At 40.9% G+C, this 15348-nt stretch overlaps 1 protein-coding gene across 1 annotated transcript in view; it reads left to right on the plus strand.

The window, feature by feature from the left end:
• Nucleotides 1–5521: 5521 nt before the first annotated feature.
• Nucleotides 5522–15348, plus strand: part of RTN1 (reticulon 1) — a 201243-nt gene continuing 191416 nt past the window's right edge. Inside the window, exon 1 of the mRNA XM_066342722.1 lies at nucleotides 5522–5927. Coding sequence (XP_066198819.1) covers nucleotides 5687–5927 — 241 coding nt within the window. The 5' untranslated portion in view covers nucleotides 5522–5686. The remainder of the gene's footprint in view (nucleotides 5928–15348) is intronic.

The following is a 15348-nucleotide window of genomic DNA, read 5'->3' on the forward strand; positions in this document are numbered from 1 at the left end:
ATACCTATCAGCTGATGAATGAATAAACAAATTGTGGTATTCATATAATGGAGTATTATTTACAAATAAAAATGAATAGAATGCTGATAAATGCCATATAACATGAATGAACTCTGAACACATTCTGCTAAAGGAAAGAAGGCAGACACAAAATGACACAAGGTATGATTTCATTCCTATGAAGTGTCCTGAATAGATAAATTCATGTTGTAGATTAGTGACTTCCTAGGACTGGATTTGGGATTGTGGGGGTGGAGAGCCACTGTTAATGGGTCTGAGGTTTCTATTTGGAGTAATGAAAATGTTTTAAAATTGTGATGATGGTTACACAATCATATTATTATACTTAAAACCATTGAATTATATACACTTTAAGTTGTATTGTATGTAAATTGTATCTTAGTAAAGCTGTTACTAAAAAATACAAATTAACAAGAAGAATGTGAAAAAAAAACTCTTAATTCATTGGACTTCAACTAAATAAAAAATTTAAAAATGACTGTGAAATACCATATCTCTCACCAAAATTTAGAAATTAAATGCATGTGTGTATATTAAATGAGATCTGTTTGTAAATTGCAAAGAACTAGTTAAAAGCAACCAATGTCTATCTGTACATTTTGGTTTGCTTCTCAAGCTCAGAAGGTCTTAAAAGGTGTATTAATTGTGAAGCCAAAGCATGAAGAATTCAAATTACAGACCTCAATTCATGTTTTTGCCCCAAGAAATAAAAGGTCTGCAGTTTTACTCAAATGTACAAACTAAGAAAACAAAACTGGATTGAGTGAAAAGTTATCAACTTTCCTCTTTCTACTCCTACTGGCGGACATTAGAAGCATCTATGTTTTATGGCCTCAGATAACAGATTAAGTCACAGCAGCCACTCTCCATGGACAGCAGGAGCCTGGTGTGTTCCAAATGTGTTGTGCTACTTAATGAGTGCTGTAGTGGTCCCTTAGAGAAAACAACTGTTTTATGCACTAGCTTATAGCTTCTATAAATTAGTTTCAATCTAAATATTCTTTCACTGCAGTAGGAAATGGAGTTCAAGAGCATCCACGCATTGTGGGAGAGTGAACATCATGTTGCAAAATGAGCTGCAAAACATACCATATAGACAAATTAACCCCTGAACCAACCCCACACACAATGATTTCAGAGAAATTTGAAATTCCACAGTGAGTTTCATCCTGAGTCAAACACTTATCTTAATTAAAAGAATTTTTGAAGTATATTTATCTTTATGTAAGGTTTGTCTTTTAGTATAGAGGAACTACTACTAGAAACAGACCAATGGTAACTCAATATAGAGGATTATTCCTCATCTAATTTTCTTTAAATGTCTGAAGTGTTTACTGTTGACTCTTAGGCTAAGCTTTTACTATTATAAACCATTTTCTGGAAATGATTTGGCATGTGTTATTATATCTTGATAATATTCTGTACATATATGTTAACCCATTTGGTGCTCTCCCAAACCCAGTGCTGAAGGTACTATTAAAATATCCAGGTTAGCCTGGCCCGTTGGCTTAGTGGGTAGAGCATGGGCCTGGTGTATGGATGTCCTGGGTTCAATGCCTGGTCAGAACACACAGTAGAAGTGACCATCTGCTTCTCTCCCTCTTCTCTCTCTCTCTTCTCAGTCAGTGGCTCCTTTGATTCCAGCATTGGCCCTGGGCACTGAGGATAGCTCAGTTGGTTCCAACATGACAGCCTTAGTTGCTAAAAATAGCTCAAAGCATTAGTCGCAGACAGAGATTGCCAGGTGGGTCCTGGTCAGGTGCACGTGGGAGTCTGTCTCTCTGTTTCCCCTTCTCTTCCTTAAAAAAAAAAAATCCAAGTTACAGTTGAGGAAACTGAGGCACAGAGCTATTAGGTAACTTTAATATTGAGGCTAGATAGGATTTTAATTTAGCTAAAATTTGTTACTTGTGGTGTCCTTCCTGCAGTTTCCCCTATTCCTTTTCCCCGTGAGCTAAGGTTTAGTCTAAGTTAAGTTAGCATTAAATAATTATTCCACACCAGATTCCTTCTTTTGAAATAATGAACAAAACTTCTTTTCCAAAAACAACAGCTGAAAAGAAAACCTGACAGTTCTTTTGTCTCAACTCTTTTTGATAAGAATCCTTCCCAAGTGCCAATCCTATTTTATTTCAAAAACATTTTAGAGCAATTCATAACTTAGAGCAGCAATTTTCAACTGGTGTGCCACAAGAATCTTAAAACATGCAATACCTGACTATTTAGTTAGGGGTACTGACCTCTTTTCCCTTAGATTGTCACATAAAAAAATGACAACAGACAACACAACAATATCCATTTGGTGTCAATGAATCAAAATTATACCTATTTTCTTTTGTCAGGTCAGCAAAAAATATAATTTTTTTGTTGTGCTGCAGAATTTTAGTAATTAGTTAATGTGTGTCATGAGATGAAAAAGGTTGAAAATCGCTGAATTAGAGCAACTCAGCAAACCTTGGAATTTCATCGTTGACTGTGTGTTATTATGTCCATCAATTTTCAAATTAGTCGAGCTTTGTCAGTTCACAGAAGTGCAAATGTAGAATAAATAATACTGATAAACATTGGTAATTTCAAACCATAGAATAAAACTGCAGATTTCTTTCTCCAGATAGACAATTATAATCTGTATGTGTCCAGAGGTAGAACTTGATAAGATAGCTGTGAAAATTTCTAAAATGGAAAGAGTGTGCACACCTTTTTCGGCAGAGCAAAATAGAGTCGCTTATCGAAATGAAATTTTAATTATACTGAAAATGGAAATAGTCTCAAAATGGGAAATTTTAGTTTCCCCTAACAAGTAAAATCTAATCATACTTAACTGGCTATCCCCTCCCCCATTCTCAATTAGACTATTGATTAATATCTGATGAAATGTGGAAAATATTCAGAATCATATCCCAAAATTCCTTATCAATTTAAGGATATCCCCAAACTATCAATCAAGAGCCTTGCATATTTATTCCAGTTTTGAAATGATGACTTTCATTAATGTTTCTCAGAGAAACAAAATAGCACACTCCATATTATTTTGTATGTAACTGCCTTATCATAACAATTCTCAAAGTTTCAGTACCCAACAAAAACCACTTAAATGTTATATCATTAGTTTTCTGTGTTCTTAGCATGTTATTAATAATGAAAGTATGATAAATTTCCACCTGACATTTCCAATGCTTGCGGGCATTCTAAACAATAGATTTGAAAAGTCCCACAAGTGCCCTCGATTATACAACAGGATTAAGCCACACAAAAAGATGGCCGTGGAAAGCTTTTTATCTTACAGATTTCTTACTCAGGCTTATTTTCCTATAGGAAGATACAAAAAATCATGATTATTCATGATAACCAAGACTCTGTTGGTGGCTATTGTTGGAGAGGATAATTTTTATAGCTTTCTTGAGGTAAAATTGATATATATATGAAATTGCACATAGTGAACAGTTTGATGAGTTCTGACGCATGTATATACCTGCAAAGCTATCACCACAATCAAGATAATAAACATGTTCATCATAACTTTTGAAGATACCAACAGTATAAAATTTTGATGATTATTAGACTAGGGACATCTGGCACTAGCAGGCCACATTTATTCTCTATTGAGTAAAAATATTTTCTCTACGTTGACACATCTTAGGTTTTTTTTGGTATTTTTCCGAAGCTGGAAACGGGGAGAGACAGACAGACTCCCGCATGAGCCCTACCGGGATCCACCCGGCACGCCCACCAGGGGGCGACGCTCTGCCCACCAGTGGGCGATGCTCTGCCCCTCCGGGGCGTCGCTCTGTCGCAACCAGAGCCACTCTAGCGCCTGGGGCAGAGGCCAAGGAGCCATGCCCAGCGCCGGGGCCATCTTTGCTCCAATGGAGCCTTGGCTGCGGGAGGGGAAGAGAGAGACAGAGAGGAAGGAGAGGGGGAGGGGTGGAGAAGCAGATGGGCGCTTCTCCTGTGTGCCCTGGCCGGGAATCGAACCCGGGACCCCTTGCACGCCAGGCCGACGCTCTACCACTGAGCCAACCGGCCAGGGCATCTTAATGTTTTAAAAAAAAATTGATTGATTTTAGAGAAAAAAAGGAGAAAGAGAGAGAGGAGAGAAGAGAAACATCAATTGTTCCACTCAGTTGTACATTCATTGGTTGCTTCTTGTATGTACCCTGACCAGGGATCCAATCTGCAACCTTGGCATATAGGGATGATGCTCTAGAACAACCGAGCTACCCAAGGTTGATACAACATCTTTTGAATATTAATATATTAGTATAACAAAAGTTGGGCAAAACTTAGGCTTTTAAGTGTCAGCATTTTTGCGGTACGTCTGAACGGTGCTGAAATTGAGTATAAAAACGGAAAGATATGAAATCCTCAATATGCCTATGGTGGCTTAGCAGTCCCACAACACTTCACAGAACGTCAGCTCACGCCCCACCATTTCTAGAGAAGGAGCAGCAGAGAAGCCTATTCACCCACCCTCTGTGTTGGGCTGCATTTTTTTTTTTTTTATACAACCACGTTATTTTATAGACAGACAACTTAGGAAGCAAAAAGAAGTGGAAGTCTTGTTTGAAAAGATGGGTCTAAATATAAGAATAATACATTATCAGGCAAGTCACTTCTCTCTGAGTGTTGGTTTTTCTGTCATATATCTTCTACCTTATCAGAGAGGGCTGAAAATTTAAAAAAAAAAAAAGGAAAAGAAAAAGCAGCAGAAGCAGCAAGCTTCCTGGAATGCCCAACTTCTCAAATAAAATAGCACAAATAAATATTAGCACAGGCAGCTTCCAGTTTGGATGGCATTGGCTCGGTGTTTCTGAAAGGAGACAGAGCTTCTTTTTGTACTACTTGTGCCATTCCATTTGTCCTCAGTGCTTGTAGGAATGAGGTCTGGTCAGCTTTTCTTCCCCGAAGGTTTTCCTGAGCTTTTTCCTGTACTCCATCCACTACTTTCAGCCCTGTGCTGGAAAACCAATCTACGGCGGCAGCGTTGAACCTCGGGCTGCACACTCCCCCGTCTCCATCTGCCACCAGCACCATCAGGACCACTCGTCCGCGCGCAGCCCTGAGGCCTCTCCATCGCTGACCGTGGTCACTCTCAGAACAGAGGTCTTGAGGTCTCCAGCTTCCTTTCTTTGCCTCGGTGTCCAGGACACCAGACCGGGCTTAACTTTGTGAGTTGGGAGGACAGCTCGCCTCCTCACTCACGCTCCCACTGGGGGTGGGGGGGTCGTTGCTACCTGCGCATCTTTTCCTTTGATTCCTCCCCAAATGAGATTAAGATCCAAGTGGATCCGGCACATCCCGTAAGCGGGGCCGGCCCTCCGCAGGCCCGGGGCTGCCGGCTGCCGAGGGAGCCTCGGCCCAACAGGCCATTTTCACCTGCGTAACAGCCGGCTCGGGCGAGCGCGGCGGGGCCGGGCGCGGGAGGAGGAGCGCGGGCGGCGGCCGCGGCGGGGCCGGGGAGGGGGAGGAGGAGGAGCCGAGGCGCGGGGCGCGGCGGGCGGCAGCTCGGCCCGGAGTTGCAGCGGCGGCGGCGGCGGCGCTGACACCGCAGCCTCTCGAGCCCCGAGTCCCGGCGGGGGCGGCAGCCGCGAGCGCCCGCCCGTCCAGCCTCCGCGCCTCGGCTCCGGGCCCAGCCGCCGTCGCCGCGTCCCGGGGACCGCCAGCCATGGCCGCGCCGCCGGACCCCCAAGAAGAGCTGCTGCCGCTGGCCGGCCCCGGGTCCCCGTGGTTCGGGGACCGGGGGGAAGGGGAGGACGGAGCGGCGACGTCGAAAGGGGCCCAGCCCGCGCCGCAGGAGGGGGAGTCCGGCCGGGGATGGGGCGCCCGGGCGGGGGAAGCGGAGCCGCGGGAACTGGGCTCGAGCCCCGCCCGGCCGCCGCCCGTTGCCATGGAAACCGCATCCACAGGTAAGGCGGGCGGGCGGGCGGCGCTGGCGTCGGGGCCCGGGCCCCCCAGCCGGTCCCCCCCGCAGGTCGGCTCTGCGCCCTCCTCGTGTCTCCACCGCGAGCGCCGGGAACACCCTCCTCCGCCCCGGCTTCGCCACCGGCCCCTGTAAATAGTAGCGAACGGGCAGAAAACCTGAATTTTATTTTCCCAGAGACTTGGAAGAAAACAAAATACTATTGATTCTTTTACTTAATGATCATCATTCTTTCGGCTGTTAAAATGGACCTCCTAGGCGAACCGCCGCATCCTGGCGCTGGAGCGCCCGCGTACAAGTTTCTCGCTCCTGCCAGGGGTCGGGGGCTGCGGGGCCCCCTGCCGGTGGCGATGTCTGGGGGGCGTGTTTGCGCGCGCTCGCGCGCCGGCGACGGGGACGCCGACAACAAAGCGGCCGGCCGGCCGGCCCGGCGCCCCTTCACCCCGCTCGGTCCGGGACGGAGATGAGGCTTTCCCTGTCCCTTTCTTACTCATTCCCTGTACGAACCGCCACACCCTATTTCATCCCAGTTCCCCTCCCATCCTCCGTCTCTCCCTCTCCCCGCTCGGAAAAGGTGTGTATGCCTAATTTAGGAGCGACAGCGTTGCAAGTGGGTTGGGAGTTGTGGCAGCCCTCGCCCAAAACCTTTCTTTCCCAGCTGCCCGGACGCTCCCATCTTACAGGGAACACTGAAACTTGGAACCCCTTAGGGTGGTCAGCCTGACGATGGTGTTAAAGGACTTGGGTGGTGGTGAGCGGACGAGGCACAGTTTACCAGCAGTCTGAACCCACACGGGCTTTTGAAATGGCCCTGGGTTGGGCCTCCCTTCGCCTGACTCGGAGCCAGAGCGTGCAGGTGCCCAGAGGGGACCAGGGACTCTGGGACACTGGCCAAAAGATGTGGGAGGCACGTTTTGGGGAGGAGCTGCTGGCCTGGTTAGCGCTGTGTTTCCAGGGAGTGGGTATAGGGTGCTGTGTTGTGTTGTTCCGTGAGAAAGCTTTGTTGTGGTGTAATGGGAGTGTGTAGTTTTGGAATTGTGGCTTTGGAAGGCCTTGGGGCGGTGGTTGCTCCCAGAGGAGGGGAAGAGTAGTGGGACTGGCTTTCCAGCTCTTGGCTGCTGATTTAGGGGAACCCCCTTCTTAAGCCACTGCTCTCATGGGTCATGTGGAGTGGCCTTAGGTAGCTTTAACTGTGCTCCAGCACAAGACTTGAGCTGAGAAATGGAGGTTCGGGGAATGCGTTGAATAAAATGTCAGCATTCTGAAGGGAAGAGGAAAAGTGGGGATCATAAGCAAAGAAAGAAAGCAGAAAACCCTATTTGCCATATGTTAATTATTCTATGTGAAAGCGAGGATTTAAGACTAAGAATGGCTACCTAGCCTATCTTTCAACTTCTTCATCTAAATAAAGAGAAAACAAAACTTCTTATAATTTCAAAATAAGATGGCAAAAGATAGTAGGTAAATGAATGTACCTTTTTTGTTGATTTACCATTACCATTCTTTGTTGAGGAAAGCTCATGATTCAGAACCTTTATCCACCACATCAAAGTAAATTATTTCTTTATTGATATGGCCTATATCCCATCAGTGTCACCAAGGTGGATAAATCAGGGAGAGGAAGCTAAGCACCCTGAGCTCAGTAACATACTATCCACTACAACGAATTGCTATAAAATGCTTAGAACAACTCCACCTGTCACAAAGTAGGCAGTTGCAATTTTCATCATCATCATCATCATCATCATCATTATTGTAGAAATATTTTACTGTGTTAACTATCATAGGGGTTTCCTATCCTAGGCAACAAATACAGTAATACAATCAAATGTGATATTAACTCTGGATGGGTGGAAAAGAAAGGGAGGGGGAAAAGAGCACATATTTTACAGAAATAAAATTTTATTTTATAGCACATATTTATATAGAAGTTTTTTAGTTCATTATTTCTGAAGAAATTTCTCATATAGCCATTGATTGTTTGATATTTTAAAACTGTGTGTTTCCTATTTGGTAGACTAGATAGGTTATTATAGGAGACCCAGATGCCAGAAATGATATCTCAGTAAATAACTAGATCTTGAAACATCTGAATAGAATCTGGGCCAGCTCTCTTGTCTGTTATTTTGGCAGTTCTATTGCTATAAGCCAAGTCAGCAGGTGTATCTTGAACTTTATCAGATACAAAATCGAGAAGAAGCCTATTAAACACACTACTTTACTTTTTAAAAATAAAATGGTGCTCTTTAGAACTCAAATCAAACTAATAAGTAACTTAGACTTTGTTGTGATATACTTTAAACAGATTTTTGTTTCTTTTTCAGATGGAATTATACAATGTATGACAGATATAGATGTTTTTAAAACCCTTTATTTTTCTGAAAAACACCACCATTCTTGCTCTGTGGAAAGAAATTCTGTTATTTATTTTAATATATTAATGGTAATTAAATTTCCCAAAGCAGCATTTTCAAAACTATTTCTTAGTTGTGTCCTAGAATGAATATATATTTAAAGAGCATTAAAGCTGCACTGTGAAACTACCAGTACTGTATTTTCAGGTCTTCTTATTGCTTCTCTGTCTCTTGTGCTACAATGTAACAAAAGTAACATTTTCTTTAATTTTTCATATCTAAAATTTATAATGGGCATGTGAAATAATGTCTGTTGCCAAGGGAACTTTTAGTGCTTCATGTGTGTGTGGGCTACAACATGTAAGAGTTGTTAATCAGAAATCAGTGCCATTATCTAATAACTTTATACAAAGGATGTTAAGAGCAACTGTTTTTTTCCTCCATGATTGGTTATTCCTGGAAACTATTCAAAAGGAGCATACAATAACACAAGAATAGAAGAATGGCCCTTTGTTTAAAGGAAGACTTTAAAATAGAACATTTGAACAAAATGCTGTGATGAGAAGTTAACTCATTGGCCACTTTGGAAATTAACTCATTGACTGCCTCACACTTGGAAGGCAAAATGAAGAACAGAATAGTGAATGGTCTGGAGAAATCAGTCCAGTAAGATTTGTTTCAGTAGTACTGACTTATAGATAATTTGACTTAAATTTCTAGGTGATAGATAAAAATAAAGAGATTTTCCCAATTTACCCTACTTAGACCGTGGTGCTCATAAATTTATATTTTCAACACTGGCTGTGATACTGTATTGGAAATACTTTTAATTTATAACATTTAAATAATTTTCAAAATGATTATATATCTATGTTTATTCTGTTTAATATAATAAATTTTACAATACACATTAACAATAATCTTCTAAAATCCATGTGGAAGTTGGATTGACTGTCTTCATTTGTGGATGGATGTGTTTGGTAGGTGCGTGTCTTTATTTGGAGTCATTCCCAGTAATCCCCTTCAGAAAGAATAAATTTCAATCTTCCTTTTCCTTTCGTCTTTTGAGAAAGCAACAGTTCTATTGAAATGGGAAGGAACACTCCATCTGCCTTTTCAATGTAATACAGAACATCTAAGAAGAGTAAAAGAGTAATGCAATTTATTTCTGTCTCTGAATATAATCAATAACACTTCTGGCAGTGTGTACAGTATATGTCCTTTCATGTAGAAAATTGAAATAAGGTTAAATTAAAATTTAGAAATGCTTACATACCCTAAAAATATATTGATAAATTTTACGGAGGCTTCCAGCATAATTCCTTCTTCATGAACTTACTGTTCCAGGAAACTTAGCCTGCTCATTGCTTCTCAAATATACCATAGGCCTTCCTGCCCCCCTCTTTTTTTCTAGGCTGTCCATGTACTTCTCATTCTGATGGTTTAGAGATGAGTTGTGGATTAGCTTGCTTAATATACAGTCCATCCTGGATAGCACAGATTATGAAAAGTTTTTGTTATCTGTAAAGTGAAAAACTATTACAGTACAATTCAATTTAGTAAACATTTACTGAATGCCTCCTTTGTGTAAGACTCTATGCTAAACACAGGTTGTGGTTTCCTGGAACACGTGCATCTTTCTGTTTCACACTAGTATTTGGTTTAGCTGTACAGTTCCTTTTGTGCCATTTTTCATTCTTTTCATTCTCAAGTCATTGCTGGAAGCTAGACTAGAAGGACATTATAATAATCTCTCCCCATGGACACAAGGGTATGAGCTAGTTTTCTGAGGTCAGCACAGGATAAATAAATATGAGCACAGCTTGCTCAGACAATGTAGCTGGGGGGAAAATCAAATCAAATCTATCCCTGTCAGTCTTACTATATCTATTTAATTGTCTGATTCTATTGTCTTCATAAAAATAACCATTGGTGAATATAACTCAAAGATCTCTGGATTCTGTTTTTATTTTAAAGTTGAAATAGATTATTGACTGGGGAGCTTTGGAAAAGTCACTTTAAAATACAGAGGGCCATGAGAGAGTGGGTGTTTGACAGAGACTAAGAAAGGAACACAGTTATTGAGGGGAGTAGGAGACTGAGATGGTGGAGGACAAGGTCATTGGAGGTGTGGAGTCCAGAAGAATGGCAAGCCCGAGAGTGAAATAATCACCTGTATGATTACTGAAATCACAAGGACCATGGCAGAGATTGGAGAGTGACAGTGAACCAGGTGCTTATATCTTTAGGAAAGAACAGAGTGACCTGAGCTTAAAAGTTAGGGACTTTTTATAGGGGAGGGAAGAGCAGTTGCCTGTAAAATGATAAATGTAGAGTGTTGATATAGTTTTTGCAACTATTTAATATGTACAGAACGTAGGAGACACAACTTAAAATAGTTCATTGTTGGGGATGGGAACTTTGAGGTTTGTAATTAACTAAATATGAGCCAATGGTATGGTGAAATTACTAAAATAGCTTATGTAATTTTAGGTAGTATTAATAGAAAGTCTTGGGTGAACATTATATGAGGTAGTTTCCCTAGATTCTGTTCTAGGTAGGCCAAAGTCAGAGTCCTGTACTAAATGGTATGAGCCACGCTTTGTGAGATGGTAATGAGTTACAGAATGGTGAGGGCAGGTGACTAGATTGGTGAGGCTTCTGGAGAAAAGGCCACTTGAGAAAGAGTTGAAGAAGTTAAGAATTTTTAGCCAGAAGAAAAGAAGAATTAAAGGAGATCTGAAAGTTAAGTTTAAATACTAGAAAAACTCTTACGAAGTAAGGAAAGAAGGCTTGTCTGGAGTAATTTTACAGGGCAGGTTGGGACTAGAGGGTAAACGAGAAGCAAATTTCTGCATCATGAAGGAGAAAGTTCTAATAATTAGAACTGCCCAGAAGAGTGATAGATCGTCTCCCAGTTACTGATATCCAAGTATAATCAAAGTTGCTGTTTATTGGGGGAAACTTAGAAAGAAAGGTGTTAGTTACACCAAGCTCTTTATACCTTCCAAAAAGAAAACAATACCCTAACTTTACATTGTAGTTGTTAACATGGGCATATTTTTGACAAGTGACCGGCACACCAATGAAACCAGAAATAGTTTACATTGCAAAAACCATACTTAACTTCAAACTGGCTACCTACAATACACTCTACAATTTGTGGCCATCTTTAAATTCTCTAGTTTTCCACTGTAGAGAAAAAATCCATAATGTAACATACTTGCTTCATAACAACTACACAATTTTATCTAGGTGTGGGTTATTAACCTAAATGCAAAACATATTTGCAAGCATCTCTTTTATTTATTCTTCTCTCTGAACTATCAGTTTCACTTTTTCTACTGTATTTAATTCTATAAATATTCAACATATTCTAAATTTTGGAAGGGAATTCATTAAACAATTCTGTAAAGCTAAGAGCATCAGCATGAATCTGTTTATAGTCCTCTGCCTCATTATCTGTATATTTATGTCAGATTATTCATTTAAAACCATATTTGCTGGGTTGCGTAATGAATTACATTTTAACAAATGGTCCTGCATTCTAACTTCCATGCCCAGTCTGCAAATGGGTTTTCAAGTTCATCTGCATGAAATTATTATAAAACCAGGTATAGACCAAATTTTTGCCTCTGGAATGTGAGAAATTTGTTGAGTATCTCATATCCTTCAAAGTAAATAGAATTTTGTTTTATGCATAGCTATCTTCATTTTCAAAAAAAAACTCTTGGGTAACAGAAAATGTGTGTATTTAAGTTATTGCAGATTTAGTTGATGAGCATAAGAATAAAAACCAACATCACGCCTACCTTTGGCATGAATTTTTTCAACTGATTCTGAAAAATCAGGGCTTCTCAAAATGTTGTCTGTACACTACCTTCTTCAATATCCCACGAAGTGATCCACAAACCTCAACCCAGGGAAGCAAGGCTGCCAAATGCATATTAACACTTTCAGAAGCAGTGATTTATTGACTCTCCTCTTTATGCTTGGCATTATTGCTAGGAGTTGTGGGGAACAAAGGCACATGAGCTATGTCCCATTTCCCCCATTTTTTCTGAGCTTACTGTCCAGATGGGAGATGTGACCAACTCACACAAAACAAAGATAAACAACTCAAGTCAGAGAACAGCCTGGTGCTTGGATGGATAGCACAAGCTATACATGTTGCAGGAATTTTACAATTTTATGGGTTCTGGAACACCTGGTCTCTTGAGAGAGGTGAAGTGTGACTTACATCTAAAGGGTAGATAAACTATGAATAAGCAAAGTGCACAGAGAGGTGGTTAGGGGTGGGGAGAAACATGGGTGATGCTATGGAGATGAGCAATGACTAGGCTGGTTCAACCTGCCCAGGTGGGTAGAGGAAGGCAGAATCTGGTGGTTTGGAAATTGCACACGAGATTCTAGACTCCTTGTTTGTGGGTTATGGGACTGTGGAAGGTTTATATATGGTGGGAGTAAGGGAGTAATATTATAAAACTGTGTTAAATAAGATTAGTGAAACAGTGGCATAGTAGATGAACTCAATGGGGATGATCCTGAAACCTGCACATTCTGCTTCAAGACAGCTGACCCAATAACATCAGTTTCAGGGCCTTGAGTAAATAACCCGGGGAAGAAAGATGAGTGGCTTCACAGGAATATTCAGGCGAATTTGGTGACTGACAGTATATGGGGGACGAGGGGAGGAATGCATCGACTCTTAGGTTCTGTGTGCAGTGGCTGGACGAGTGTCGGTTCTATAGAGAGGTGGGAGGGGGACCTCATTAGAGAGGTGAGGATAACAGGTTCATTTTTAGTTATATGAGGCTTGAAATGATGAAAAGCAATTTGAGTGGAAATCTGCACTTGGCACCATAGAAAAAGGAATAGATTTTGGAGATGAAAACAGGATTATGTTAGTAGAGACTTAGAAAATTAGAAGAGCAGCCATAGAATAAATTAGGTTTTTGAAAGAGAGGATCTGTAGTATGGGAAGAACTGCGGTCCAAGAACAGAGCAAGAGTGCCTTGTCGCTTATTAACGAATTGGCATTAGGCAAGTTATTTTAAACTTTCTGAGCCTCAGATTCAGTAGTGAGTATATGTCTACAAGACTAGATCTTGTAGATTGCTTGGCAATCAAATGGTAACTGCATTATTATAGAATCATGGAAGCCAAGATCATGGCATGGAATAAACTCCGACTGAGAAAGCACATCTATCTAGTCTTTGCTTTGGCACCTAATACCATGTCACCGTGAGCAAATCTACTTAATGTCTCAGTTTCTTCATATAAAAAACAGCGTGACACTGTTGTCCCGGCTCTCTTACAGAGCTGTTGTCAAGATAAAATGAAGTAACATGAAGAGGTACACACAAATTGCTAATAACTATATATTTGCAAAATACTGTGAATAGGAAACCCAGTCAGTACTGTAAGATGTAAAAGCAGTCTAGAAGAACATAGGTCAAGGAAAAGTCATGCGATGCCAACCTTACATGTTTTTTTTTTTTTGTTTTTTTTTTATATAATTTTATTTTTTTAATGGGGTGACATCAATAAATCAGGATACATATATTCAAAGATAACAAGTCCAGGTTATCTTGTCGTTCAATTATGTTGCATACCCACCACCCAAAGTCAGATTGTCCTCTGTCCTCTGTCACCTTCTATCTTGTTTTCTTTGTGCCCCTCCCCACCCCCTATCCCTCTCCCATTCCCCCCTCCCCCCCCCCCCCCCCGTAACCACCACACTCTTATAAATGTCTCTTAGTTTCACTATTATGTCCCACCTACGTATGGAATAATACAGTTCCTGTTTTTTTCTGATTTACTTATTTCGCTTCGTATCATGTTATCAAGATCCCACCATTTTGCTGTAAATGTTCCGATGTCATCATTTCTTATGGCTGAGTATTATTCCATAGTGTATATGTGCCACATCTTCTTTATCCAGTCATCTATTGATGGGCTTTTTGGTTGTTTCCATGTCCTGGCCACTGTGAACAATGCTGCAATAAACATGGGCCTGCATGTGTCTTTACGTATCAATGTTTCTGAGTTTTTGGGATATATACCCAGTAGAGGGATTGCTGGGTCATAAGGTAGTTCTATTTTCAGTTTTTTGAGGAACCACCATACTTTCTTCCATAATGGTTGTACTACTTTACATTCCCACCAACAGTGTATGAGGGTTCCTTTTTCTCCACAGCCTCTCCAACATTTGCTGTTACCTGACTTGCTAATAACAGCTAATCGAACAGGTGTGAGGTGGTATCTCATTGCCGTTTTGATTTGCATTTCTCTAATAGCTAAAGAAGATGAGCATCTTTTCATATATCTGTTGGCCATTTGTATTTCTTCCTGGGAGAAGTGTCTATTCATATCCTCTTCCCATTTTTTTATTGGATTGTTTGTTTGTTTGTTGTTGAGTTTTATGAGTTCTTTGTATATTTTGGATATTAGGCCCTTATCTGAGCTGTCGTTTGAAAAAATCATTTCCCATTTAGTTGGCTTTCTGTTTATTTTGTTATCAGTTTCTCTTGCTGAGCAAAAACTTCTTAGTCTGATGTAGTCCCATTCATTAATTTTTGCCTTCACTTCTCTTGCCTGTGGAGTCAAATTCATAAAATGCTCTTTAAAACCCAGGTCCCTGAGTTGAGTACCTATGTCTTCTTCTATGTACTTAATTGTTTCAGGTCTTATGTTTAGATCTTTGATCCATTTTGAGTTAATTTTTGTACAGGGGGAGAGACTGTAGTCCAGTTTCATTCTCTTTTGCATGTGGCTTTCCAGTTTTCCCAGCACCATTTATTGAAGAGGCTTTCTTTTCTCCATTGTGTGTTGTTGGCCCCTTTATCAAAAATTATTTGACTATATATATGTGGTTTTATTTCTGGACTTTCTATTCTGTTCCATTGGTCTGAGTGTCTATTTTTCTGCCAATACCATGCTGTTTTGATTGTCGTGGCCCTATAATAGAGTTTGAAGTCAGGTATTGAAATGCCCCCAGCTTCATTCTTTTTCTTTAGGATTGCTTTGGCTATTCGGGGTTTTTTATAGTTC

This window comes from Saccopteryx leptura, chromosome 6, assembly GCF_036850995.1.
Source record: "Saccopteryx leptura isolate mSacLep1 chromosome 6, mSacLep1_pri_phased_curated, whole genome shotgun sequence".
Lineage (NCBI taxonomy): Eukaryota > Metazoa > Chordata > Mammalia > Chiroptera > Emballonuridae > Saccopteryx > Saccopteryx leptura.